Raw genomic sequence first — 13,718 nt, forward strand, 5'->3', positions numbered from 1 at the left:
GCCTCTGTCTGTCTTTCTTGTCTCTTTCCTTTCCTGTTCCTACACCATATATGTATGTTTGCATATATATATATATATATACACACACACACACACACACACACATACACAATACACTGTAGTGTGTTACATATATAAATGTGTCTGTGTGTGTGTGTGTGTGTATATATATACATATGAAACTGTGTGTGTGTATATATATGTAACTTCCCAGGTGGCTCAGACAGCAATGCAGGAGACCTGAGTTAGATTCCTTGGGTCAGGAAGATCCCCTGGAGGAGGTAAAGATAACCACTCCAGTATTCTTGCCTGGAGATTATGTGGACAGAGGAGCCTGGTGGGCTTCAGTCCACAGGGTCACAAAGAGTTGCACACCACCATATATATATATATACACACACATACACATATATATATGAAAAGTGAAAGTGTTAGTTGCTCAGTCATGTCTGACTCTTTGTCATGTCTTCTGGAGGAGGATCGCCATTCCCTCCTCCAGGGGATCTTCCCAACACAGAGATCGAACCAACATCTGCTGCATTGCAGGGGGATTTTTTTTTTACTGACTGAGCCATCAGGGGAGCCCCCTGTGTGTGTGTGTGTGTGTGTGTGTGTATATATATATATATACACACACATATATAACATAGTTATACATATCAACTGTAGTGTCTAATACATTTCCTTGTGATTATTGAACAGCTTCAGTTCCTTGTCTTCCATTTATTAAGCTGAGGAACACCCGGATATTTCCATATTGAACCAAGTTGTATATGCATCAACAGCCTTTTATAGAAGCAAAGGCTCCTCACCCCACTCTGGAAGGCCAAAGAAAAGCATTCCTCTTTTTTTCTCAATCTCTTATTTTCCAATTGGATATTCTGCTTTTCTATTAATAAAAACAAACTGAAAGCAAAATCATATTTAGGTTGTCTGTTTCCTCTGTGCCGAAACAAGCCCAGGGTTGCACTGACAAGATGAGCACTGAAAGGCAGGTTAGAAGACATGCCTCCTGCCACTAAGAACACGGCCCCGCATCTCGATACCCACCCAGGCCGAGGCATGGGCACTCTCCAAACAGTCCTCTGGAAAGGCTGGGTCCCCATTAAGGAGTTGGATCCTCCCTGCAGAATTTTGCTGCGAGTCCCAAGTTTACATGAAGACAGTGAGGGCAGGACTTTGCAGAGAAGAAAGCTGAGTTGCTCCTTCCAGCCAAGTTCAGTGCGTATGTGTGGGCCTCAACATCCAAGGTTTCATCCAGAAGATTCAGAAGGCCATGTGCCACCTCCCTCAGGTGGAGGGCCACCCACCCACACTTTGCTGACACTCGGGCCGAAGTCTGTAGAGCTGTTTCTTCATTGCCAGGCCGGCTGAATTTCCGTCAGCAAGAGGAGAGAGGTTGCCGGGGAGGCTGGAAGAGGTAGGAGGGACTTGCTCCCTCCCACGTCCTCTCAGAGTCACCTAGCAACGGCCCCTCACCCCACAGTGGCAGTTGCTTCCAGTAGCAACAGTTGGTTCTAGTTTCTGGGGGCTTTTCCCAGAGGCTCAGAACCAGGCTCATCAGGATCCCTCAGAAACACCAGCATCAGCTGCTGGGGCCCCTCCTCAGAGACCCAGCTCTGTCAAATCCTACTCAGCCCCTGAGATGCCAGAAAGAGTGGCAGCACCACTCTTCAGGGGCCCCAGCTGGTTTCAGGGAGATACCTGGGCTCCAAGGGAACCAGCACTGCCTGGAGGTGCCTGTTCTGCAGACGTGTGAGCCCCAGCTCTGTGGGGACCCTCTGAGCATCTAAGGGACCACCACCAAATGCAAGCAGGGCCCGCTCTTCAGAGGCGTAAGTCCCAGTTCCGTGCAGGCGCTGTCCTGAGATGCTGAGGTCCCAGCACAGCCTGGAAGCCCCTCCCTGGGTAGCAGGGTCCCCTCTGAGGGGGCCCCTCCTCTGTGGATCCCCTCCTCTCTTTTGTTGGTCCCATCAGCACTAAGGACCGAAGCCAGTTACAGCTTTTGTTACCTTGGAGCTCCTTTTTTGACTTATTTTTTTCCCTCTAATACTTGCATCATTAATCAGCAAACTGATCGTGTTAAAGAGGTTTTAGCTTTAGATAGCAGAATGGGTCACTATGAAGGCCACTTCCTAGAACGCTGACTTGAGGACCTGTAGGGGACACTGAGGCAGCAAACGCAGCAAAGGGCTCCACTTGAATCCCACAGGACAATCCTTCAATTGCCTGGTTTTGGGGTTCAATCCTGGAGACGTGCCTGCACTCACAAATCAACCTCAGGAGTAAAGTAAATACTAGTTTTTTAAAATAAATTACTTACACCATTTAAAAACACTCCTTCTTTGCTGCAAGTAACGCACAAAGTTTCAGCATCGTGAGGTTTCACCAGCACGTAACAAATTTCGCCTTTAATCTGTCTCCAAGGTGGGGCTCGACATCCATTAGAAAATTCATAATCTGAAAGCAATTATCACACAAGTAAAAGGAGCTCCTTAACCTCAACTTGTAACATAGCTTGGCTTCAAAAAACAGGATTGATATTTCAAGTTTTTGTTTCTTAAATATTTAGCTATTGAAGCATTTTGAAAATGTAATTATGAAGATAAATAGAATGTAACATGAACCTGAGGTGTACTCGATAGATTCCAAGACTGTCTGTTTTCCCTTTCCTGAGAACTGTTTAAGCAGCTCTATGTCATTCTTCACAGTCCCTGGATTTAATCGTATTTCTCTGAAATAAATGTTTAAGAAATTCATTTGAAATACTTTAAGAGAATCCACAGAAAATAACATGAAAACATTCTATTATATTGGGGAATATTGTTTTCATAATTAAAATATCAGTTAAATTATACATCAACAAAATTGTAGTGAATTTTAACCATGTTACAATCTCATAGCACTGCTAGACATTAAAGAATTAGTGATTTGCATTTAATGCTGAGAATGTTGAATGTAACACTTAAATACACTCATTTAAATAGTCACTTCATTTCTTAATGAAAGTATCAAAGTACTAGAAAAGACTAGAAAGATGAACAAGTTTTAAATCTGACAAACTCTACATGATAATCGAATTATAATTTAAAAATTTATCTAATGATTTAAGAGACTTTGGGGATAAAAAAACACATAATGGCTTCAGAATTAGATTAAATTCTACTAGAATGTTTTAGCTGAAAATTTTACTATTTGGAACTAGAAATAGTCATGAAGAACTAAAATTTTATTCCAAATAATGTAATGTTAAATCAATAGCAAACACTTCTAAACATTATTTTTCTTATGTTTCCTCTAAAGCTCTAAAAGTACTTTTCAGAACCAATTTTCAGAGGTTTCTTAAAAAAAAAAAAAAAAAAAAACTCACAAGGAAATATGTTTCAGAGAATGATTGAGTAAGTGCAGATCCAGCTGCTTGAGTTGCAAGGCAATCTTCATCTTAATCTCACTTTCAGAATCATCATCTTTGGTAATTTTGTCAAGAATATTAGATACAAATGAGTTTCCAATTTTTTCATTTATTATATTATAATCCAAGCCCAAGATTTTTGCTACTGGATTTCTGTTTGCTGACCAAAAAAGTAAATTTTGAGAATTATCCTCTTGTTGTCTATTACTAGAGCCATATAGAATACCAAGTCCTTTGGAGCCCACTCAAACACGTTCATTTCATTAAACTGTCTCTGACTGACCCAATTTGAATTAATCTCTATTTCTCAGATTCTGTTGTACTTAGAAACTTTCTTACTCCTCTTGAGATGTTCACCTTGTGCTATAATATCATGTATATATGTCATCACCCTAATAGGCCAGAAGCCAAGAGGTCTGTTTCTTTTTAAGTTGACTATGGGGCCTTATTCAGAATAAGTATTCAATTAATACATCCAGAATCGATTTGAAGATAGAGAAATATTGGTCTCCTTAGAAAAATGATCACTAGAACTGTGTGTGTCTGTGTGCGTGTGTATCAGTGAACAGTATTCACAAATGTTTTCTCTCCAAAATAGCATGTTTTTCTCAGTCTACAGATCTACTGCCAATCTTTTCCACCTGTTTGAACTGCTTATATTTCCAATGTCCTTAGATGTTAACTGGGAAAACAAATATAACAAGTATTTACATAAATGCTAAAATTATAGTGAAAATTTAAAATCCCAACTCATAACCAAGGCTGAAAGTTGAATCTAGAGACGTTGAAAACAGAATAAGAGCCAAAATGGGGCTTCCCTGGTGGCTCAGATCGTAAATAGTCTGTCCACCTGCAATGCAGGAGACCCAGGTTCAATTCCTGGGTTGGGAAGATCAACTGGAGAAGGGAAAGGAAACCCACTCCAGTATTCTTGCCTGGAGAATCCCATGGACAGAGGAGCCTGGCAGGCTACAGTACATGGGGGTCACAAAAAGTTGGACATAACTAAGCCACTAACACTTTCAAAAAACTGTATGGTTGAAAATGAGGAAGAAATGGGCAAAACCATGTTTAGGAAGGAGAAATTCAAGTCAGATGAAAATACATATGCATTTGGATTGAGGGGGAATGCCCATGGGACTAATTCAGAAGGCATGACCTGATGGACATGAAGAGAAGATGGCAATGGTTTTTAACTTTCCCACAGGAAATGGACTGTTAGCAGGAGAGGCTGGGGGCTGTTAGAAAAACCTGCATGGGGTAGGGTGCAGGCATCTCAAGAAGGAGACCCAGGGACCAAGCACTTAGTGAGCATCTCCATTCATCACCTTAACAACTGTCATCTCTAAAGATTATGAAGAGAAATATTAGGTGAATTCTGGGGAAAGACACAAGCTGACTTCCAAATTGCCAGTTCAGTTCAGTCAATTTGGACCTAAAACTAAGAGCTTCACCTAGAACTCTTACAGAAAGGCAAAATGCAGCAAAGGTTGCATATTTAGCCAGATTGGGTATATAACACTTTGTGGATTTAAATCTACAGATTAAGTTGAATTTAATGTATGGGGTGTGCCCTCAATTAACTCTTCTGAAATTCAGTTTTATTCTCAAGATATCATCCCTCCTCAGAAAGGTAACTTTGATGTATAGGAAGAGTAGACAAGACATAAAAAGAGGCTGCTGTCCTAAGGTTCACATCTTTCAAAAAATCAAAAGAATATAAAATGACCAATTTTCCATCTCACAGACACAGACAGTGGCAAAGAATGATGAGACAGAACTCATGTACATTATGCCTGGGAACCACATGTCACATGATCACAAAGAAGCAAAGCATACACATGACATAATTACCTGCTAATAGGTATTTCTACTCATAAGAAATATTTAAAGCCCAGTTATAGCATGTAATAATATTCTGTTTTGCATGTCAGATGATTAGGCAATAAGAACATTTTATAACTTTAGTGAAGAGGAAAAATATTTCCCACTGAATGAAAATAACAATTCACAGAAAGCTATGTATTCGGCTGAGACAAATGGGAAGTGAGCTTATTATGAGTTGTCTGCTAAAGGAAGAGGCTACATTCATTTTAAAGGAAACTGATCACCATCTGGTACAGCAGAATGCAAGAGGATGGCTCCTAACACTGGCCCTGGACATCTGTCTCTTTCCCGGACATGAACCTTAAAGGCCGCAGGTCTTTCCAGAAGCTAAGAAGGCTCGCTTTAAACCACACACAGAGATTAGAAATCTAGAAGTTGACTAATGGTAAAGCATTAGGGTTTTCATTTAAAGTGGAAAGCTGATATGAGCATAACATTTCAGCCAAGAAAAATTAAGGACATTTTTATGAAGCTGAACTTAGTACTTTTTACCTTTTAGAGAACTTTTTCAAGAGACTATAACAAATGATTCCCTCCCCAGCCCCCAAGATTATGTTTCTGAAAGTTCAAATCACAGACTGGAGTATAAATATCACCTTCAATACATGCTTGTGCTTCCTTCAGCTTCATATTTTTAGCAATATATAACATACGTGACAGCTGCCCAAAGCTCCTGATTTTAATTTGTGGTACAGAGAGATACAGCAAAGGCTCTCCATTTTTATCAACTTCTTCTGATTTGACTGTTGTTCCACTAAAAAATGAAAAGAAAAAATTTTTTTCTTGAAGGCTTAGGGTTACCTGAATGCCAGTAGAAGTTAATTTAAGACATCTCAACACATTATTTCCATGTCTCATGGTAAAATACAGAGAATAGAAATAGGTCTTGTTAGAAGCTCATCTATTTTCCCACTTTCATCCACCTTTAGGCCCTTAAATCCCCAAACTTCTTTAGCAATATGATATATCCAGGAAAAAAATTCTTAAGCAATCTCCTGAATACCTATGTAAACTCACAGTTTTGGGTTTTGTTTTTCTAATAATGCATTGGACATCTTTTTTAAAATCACTAGTTCTGTGGGAATCATTTATGTTTTGTGGATTTCCAATGTTATTTTATTTATAAAATTTTTACACCACAGTAATTAGTGGTTAGGAACTTTCTTGGCTACTCTGTTTCTGAGCAAAAAAAAAAAGAAAAAAAGAGTGCTATGAAAAAAGACAAACTAGATCCCCTCTGTGGATTATTTTCCCCCTCCAAACCCCTAATTTGGTTTACTTTAGGATAACAAGCAGTTTTTCTAACTAGGCTTTTTCCTGATCAGAAATTGTTAGCTCTCTTAGATTGGTATTTTTCCCATTTTAACTTTTTTAGGTTGTCGTTTCTAAAATATTAAGATTTTTTTTATGGCCACGATATATCTATACTACTTACAACATTACTTAAACTGCCCAATTTTTCATTACATACTGATAATCCCTAGTAAAAGTGTCCACATCTGATATTTTTTATTTTTTAAATATGTATCTATTTATTTACTTGGTTGTACTGGGTCTTAGCTGAGGCATGTGGGGATCTAGTTCCCTGACCAGGGATGGAACCCTCACTCCCTGCTGTGCTTAGTCACTCAGTCACGTCCGACTCTTTGCGACCCCAAGGACTATAGCCTGCCAGGCTTCTCTGTCCATGGGGATTTTCCAGGCAAGAATCCTGAAGCGGGTTGCCACACCCTCCTCCAGGGGATCTTCCCGACCCAAGGAGCAAACCTGGGTCTCCTGCATTACAGGCAGATTCTTTATTGTCTGAGCCACCAGGGAAGCCCTGCATTGGAAGGCAAAAATCTCAACCACTAAACCACCAGGGAAGTCTCAAGACCTGCTATTTTAAATTGTAACACAGATAAATAGTTATGAGATGTTGACAGTTCATCATAAAAAGTAAATCGACAGACTCGGTCAATCTATTACTATTTCACTAAAATAGAAAGAGGGTCAAAACTGGGGGACGGGGGTGTCCCTGGAACCTTATGTGGCAAAAGGGACTATGCAGACGGCTGACATTAAAAACTGTGAGATGAGACGACTGCTCTGGGGTATCTAGGTGGGTCAATGTAATCAAAGGGATCTTCAGAAGAGGCAGTCTGAGATGGCAACATGACAATGGAAACAGGGTTCAGTGATGCAGGCCACAAGCCGAGGGATACAAGTGGCCTCTAGAAGCTGCAGAAGGCAAGAATGAAGGAACACAGCCCTGCCCACACTCATGTTCAGAATTTTTGTCACCTCCAGGACTGTAAGATTTAAATCCATGTTGTTTTAAGCCATTGAGTGCATTGTAATTTGCTGCAGCAGCAGCCAGAAGGGAAGACAGGAGCTTTATTGGTCTCCCCCACTGCTCTGTTCCCAGGACCTTGAAGAGGAACTGCACACAGAAGGTGTTTGACAGACGCATGAGGAATAAATGAAGGAGCAAAATGGTTTTAGATTTGCCAGTGCTGGGCATAATTTACAGAATGTTTATTTTCCTTGGAATAAAGCTTTTGAAAGAACTCCCTTAGGACTGAGGAGTGGTCTTAGAGGCCTGTACTGGGGCAGGGCCACTGGTGCAGAAAGGATGAGGAGAGGATGAAGTCACAGGCAGAATGAATACCCACAGGATCAAGCTCCTGAACTTGAGAAAGTGAAACTCCTGGGGAGACCAGGAGAACGGCAGGGCATGGGGACATGTCTCACTGTCCTGCCAGCTGAAGCCTGCAGCTGAACAGAGCTGGAGGAGCTACAATGTTGGCGACCGAAAGGACTCTTGAAAAGCAGGCTCCCATTTCAGGCTCGCAGTCTCTAGCCCTGAAGACAGAACTCTTTGGAAGAAAACTACTGTAGACATCTTGATAAGGTTAAGAAGAATGAAAGAATAAATGAAATCCATCGACCTGATAAGAGACTTTTAAACTGGAATTGAGGAGCGAGCTAAAAATTCTCAGCTTATACAATAGAGAGCAGGAAAAATGTCTCATTTATTTAATCCCCAACGTCAAGTTCCATGTCCAGAACACAGTAATTACTCCACAGTTATATGTCTGAATAGTAACATAGGAAATAAGGCTGTAGCTGATAAACTATTCAGTAATTCTCAGGGAGGAGAAGCAAAGAGTTCAGTAACAGAATTTCAGGCCACTGATCTGTGACTTTGAAATTTTATCAAAATAAAATAATCATTGTCTCATCAAACAATACCATTTTAAGGCTGGAGATGATGTGTTTCAGCCCTTAGCGATATTGATCAGAAGATTAAGGACCATAAAGGTATGAATTGGGTGTGAAATGTGCATTTCCAGTAGAGGAGGTGTTCTGCTCCAACGTCCTCATGTCTCATCCACACAGAACTTATACCAGCATATAATTTCTCCCAAATCATTTATTTATAACCACTGAGACACAGCAGACAGTCATTCACAACTAACATACAGCGATATTAAAGCAGACATGATTCAAAAATCCTAGTTCTACCAGAGGGGAGGAAAGAACAGGTAACATCATTTTCACCAAGTGATTCTGAATGCTTACCCAATTAAAAAAATATATGGATACTAAGGGAGAAAGAGGAGGTGGAATGAACTGGGAGATTGGGACTGACATATATACACTGTTGATACTGTGTATAAAATAGAAACTAATGAGAACCTACTGTGTAGCACAGGGAACTCTACTCCATGCTCTGTGGTGGCCTAAATGGGAAGGAGTCCAAAAAAGAGGGGATGTATGTATACATACAGCTGATTCACTTTGCTGTACAGTAGAAACACAACATGGTAAAGCAATTATACTCCAATAAAAATTATAAAAAAGAAAAGAAAAAGGGCAAAGGACTTGAATATACATAGCACTAACAGGGATTCACAGATGGCAAATAAGCAAATAAAAAACTATTCAAAAATAACTAGCAATTATACATATTCATGAATCGATTATTTTTCAAATTCTTTTCCCATTTAGGCTATTACCGAGTATTGAGCACTTTGCTGTACCTGAAACTAACACAACATTGATAATCAACAGTGCTCTAATATAAAACAGAATTTTTTTAAAACAAGAAAAAAATGCCCAAGCTACTCTGTAGAGACTCTAAGTAACTAAGTTCTGGGTATCCCCCACAGATAGTGTCACCACTGAGTGCTGTCACCTGTCCTTAATTTACAGTGATTTGGGGTTCATTCTGAGGTGTTTTAGGAAGATTATTAATCTCATCCTGTGTGATAAGAACAAAAACAACTGGAAACAGTGATAAAAGAGACCTACGATTTCCATCAAAATGAAAGCAGAGATATTTCCTCCTCAACACTGAATGTGGAGAGATAATACAGGATGAACAGGTGCACCTCGGGAATGAGTCTAAAGGAGATAAGAGAATCGGGCCAGTACTGTGCTTATCTAGTCAACTAATAACCAACTGCACAAAAGGAAAGAAGATGGTGGATGAAACATAAAACTTCCTCATTGTGTGAGTAAAGGATCAGTTTCGACATCAGATGCCAACAAGTCTAGCTCAGAAGAAGGCTCATCACACCTGTGTTGACGGCTACAGAGTGTGCCCTTGGGGATGCACTGTAGCTGAGAAGTAAGGCCACATGTACAAGTGTGGTCTCCAATATATCTGCAGAGATCAGCAAAAGTGTGGGGGGGGGTCATTTGGCCGCTTTAACAGAGTTTTGGTATAGATGAAATTGCCTTGCTTTGGAAGAAGATGCGTGAGAGAATGAATAGCCCCAAGAAGAATCTGCCTTTGTTCTGAAACATCCAAGGATATTACTATTTGGTAGAAACATGTCTGGAAACTCCAGGCTTAAATCCTCATGATGACTTGGGTATCCACATGGTCTTACAGATATGAATCTTGACTAGGGGGCTTCCTCCACTTTAAATAAATGAATAAATGTGTTCTAAGGCCCTGCAGCTAAGCAAGAGTGCATATGAACCAAAGAGCAAAGAAAGAGGCAGAGGGACTGTTTAATTACACATTCTTCTTGCCATTGAGGGCATCACTGGTTTACATCACGTGATGTGCTGCTGGATGGACCAAACACCATGTGACTTTGGGTGCTGAAGGTTCCTTGGTTTAGGGGACAGAGCACAGAGTGGGTCAGGACCTGGATGTGAGAGCATTTGGTATTCTCCTTCACTCCCTCGTAGTTCAGTTGGTAAAGAATCTGCCTGCAACGCAGGAGACCCAGGTTCAATTCCTGGGTCAGAAAGATCCCCTGGAGAAGGAAATGGCAACCCAGTCCAGTGTTATTGGCTGGAGAATCCCATGGACAGAGGAGCCGGTGGCTACAGTCCATGGGGTCGCAAGAGTTGGACATGACTTGGCGACTATATGATGACCACCAAAATCTCAGATATATCTTTTGCCTTCTTTGGGTCAGTCAGTATCTACCTGGTTTCCATCAAGACACACAGGAATAGTTTCCACCCTCCTATGCAGCAACGGCTACTATCACACCCCTCTCACTTCTTCCATCATCAAAGAGATCATCGACCAAGGTCAGAAACAGGAATGACAAATAGAAAAACTGGCCCACCGAAGAGCTGCATGGTAAACTTGACAGAAGAAAGACACAAAGGGTTAGCTGGTTCAAAACATACATGGTGTCAAAATGTCCAAACATCCTGCTTGATGCTACACTGAACTCAGGTGAGAGAAATAAAACACTTTGGGAGAAAGTGACCATTAGCACCGTTAAACATAAAATATAATTTTAAAAAACAGGTTTCTGAAAATTCAGAGAGAAAATAGACCATGATATCAGAACCAAAGCGCCCTTGAAATACAGTTCAAGAATGATTTTCCAGGGACTTCCCTGGTGGTCCAGTGATTTAAGACTTCCAGTTAAGGGGTACAGGTTTGATTCCTAATCAGGGAGTTAAAATCCCACATGCCTCGGGGCCAAAAACCCAAAACATAAAACAGAAGCAATATGGTAACAAATTTGATAAAGACTTTAAAAAAAAAGAATGATTTTACAGTTCTAAAAATTAAATTCTGAGTTTATGCTCAAAAATAATCCCAAATGGAAAAGGCATGTACAGCAAACTTTGGCCAGAGAACTGTTTTTCATAAGATCAGACTTTAAAAGTTCATATGCAAAACTAAAGAGGAACAAAGGAAGAGGATCAGAATGCCTAAAGTGACACATAAGCTGAAATTGACCAAAAAAAAAGAATATATGAATTTACATATATTTATCATCTACAATGTATATTTACAGAATACATTTTATATAAGTATAATTATATTTATATAAACCTATGTAATTTATATAAAATATATATTTAGCTATGATCAAAAGAGATAAATTGCTAGCCTGCTGTTTGAGGTGGAGGTAGGATTTTTTTTTTGAATTTCAGATTTGGAAGGGTCTCATTTAAGGACAATGCTAATTGTTATGAAGTCTTTTCCTTATAGTAAGCAAAATGTACCGTTCTCCCTTTGCTGCCCCACAGATTTTACAGATTTAAATACCAGAAGGGGTTTTATCTTTATCTCAGGTCACGAAACCAATGCCTGGTGGCATCTGGCAGTTCGTGTGAGTGGAAAGACCAGTCACAAAGCAACAGCAAATGTTGGAGAGTGCAGTGACCTGGAAATACATTCCCTATCAAAAGAAAATTCAAATGTAAAAATTAGATAAACAGTGTATTGGCCAACTACACATCCTCAGATTTCATCCAAGTGCCTCCAGGTTTCTGAGAGTTCTGAGATTCACACAGGTTAAGCGATTTGCCTTAAACCTACAACCAATCAATAAAAAACATACAACCAAAGACATTAAATTCTAGAAGCAATTCACTGGCTTACCTGACAGCATAGCCTGATCCAAACGCTGAGGGGTCCAAATTTGTTTTCCATTCCAGCGGTTCTACAAAAACATAGTTTGCCTCTTGGGGATATTTATAGATAAAACTCTCCACAAACATAATAATTTCCTTCACTATAGCCTCATTGAGAGGAGTAACTTCCAGGGTCTTAGCCCCATGCCCCGCAGCAGTCCACTGCGCAGACCTGGTCAGTGCCACGCCCATGGGATCCCACGATGCTCAAACCTGAGCTCAGCACACACACTGCATCAGAGCAGAGAGAGAGAGACAATAGCATCCATCTTCCTAGAGGAACATTTCTCATTTTCAAGATTTTAAGCTAGTACTTACCCAACCCACATTCTGCTTGTTCACCTTAGAGACGGATTTTTTTTTTTTAATTATCCAATTGCTCTTCAAGTCAATAAAATAGTTAATGTTCCCTGAACCAGCTCTAAGTAAAACTGACCCAAGGACATAAGGATTTTCCAGTATCTGCCTGCCCTGGAATGAATAACTTCTTTCTCATTTTCAGCCTAAGACAGAGAATTCCGGTCAGAAAACAGAAACAGAAAAGTCCAAGAGCGGAAAAAAAAGAATCGGAGAAGGCATGGCTTCTGGTTTGCAGCTCTGCTGGGGCCAGCGGTTGTAAGAGATGCTCTTTTGAGCTGGATCACACATTGTTTAGAATTATGCTATTAAACTGAATTTTGTTATTCTTTGTTGTAACATACATCTATATCTGTGCAATGATGGCTGATGAAAGTTTCCCAAATGCCCTCAGAATTCATAAAAAATAGAATAAGAACATTAAGTAAAATAGAATTTTAATTTTTTTTCTGAAAATTCGTAAGGCACATATTGATGGTATTAATCAACACATTTGAGTAATTCAAATTCCACACTTCCTGCATATATCCTGCCCAGAATATTTTATCATAATTCATAACTTGCTTAAGAGAAAATGTGAGCATGAATGAGACTCTTTTTAGCCTGTTTATCTAAATTGATTATCAGCGGATTCTAGCATTAAAATGTAAAACAGAAATTGAAATAAATTTCACTTTCAATAAAATTAGCCTTTAAAAGAGGTATCTGAAAAGATAACATTATCTGCACACTTAAATAAGAGCCAAGTTAATAAATAAGTCCTGATATTACTATATTATGGAGCTTTGCCTTTTTTTCATATAATCTATACTTGTTTCTCATTGGCAATTAACACTGATCATTAAAACCTTTCACCTGGAATAATAGAAGAACGGTTTAAAAATTAAATAAAAAATATAATTAGCTTCCCACTTCCCATAATTATTACAAAAGCTCAGAATCAAGATTTTATAGAAATAGTTTGGAGATTTTACTTTCCTTCCTGTTGTTATATCCTCAAATCCAGTAACAGGGACATCTAGATCAGAGGTCCTCAACTGGGCAGTACTGGCTGCTGAACAGCAGTGAAGAAGTATCGTACAGATGTTTTATTATCAAAACGAGAGGGGACATTGTGAGCACTTAGTGATGAAGACCGAGAATGCCAGATGTCTGCCATGTGCAGGACGGTTCCCTA

The 13,718-nt window shown here is 39.6% G+C and overlaps 1 protein-coding gene and 1 long non-coding RNA gene across 3 annotated transcripts in view; one reads left to right on the forward strand and one right to left on the reverse strand.

Annotated features, from left to right (window-relative positions):
* The window catches only part of ODAD2 (outer dynein arm docking complex subunit 2), a 162,150-nt gene that overhangs the window by 145,709 nt on the left and 2,723 nt on the right, over nt 1-13,718 (reverse strand). For both annotated transcript variants that reach the window (XM_006041652.3, XM_006041651.4), the window contains exons 2-6: nt 12,153-12,415; nt 5,896-6,053; nt 3,371-3,572; nt 2,628-2,734; nt 2,324-2,460 (exon numbers count right to left, since the gene is read on the reverse strand). In XM_006041652.3, the coding sequence (XP_006041714.2) occupies nt 2,324-2,460; nt 2,628-2,734; nt 3,371-3,572; nt 5,896-6,053; nt 12,153-12,376 (828 nt within the window). In that variant the 5' untranslated portion in view covers nt 12,377-12,415. The remainder of the gene's footprint in view (nt 1-2,323; nt 2,461-2,627; nt 2,735-3,370; nt 3,573-5,895; nt 6,054-12,152; nt 12,416-13,718) is intronic.
* LOC112578817 lies at nt 1,396-12,738 on the forward strand. The gene is made up of 2 exons (XR_003103197.3): nt 1,396-1,835; nt 12,687-12,738. It is a non-coding gene; the product is annotated as an uncharacterized LOC112578817 (long non-coding RNA).

This window comes from Bubalus bubalis, chromosome 14 (genome assembly GCF_019923935.1).
Source record: "Bubalus bubalis isolate 160015118507 breed Murrah chromosome 14, NDDB_SH_1, whole genome shotgun sequence".
NCBI classification, from domain to species: Eukaryota; Metazoa; Chordata; class Mammalia; order Artiodactyla; family Bovidae; genus Bubalus; species Bubalus bubalis.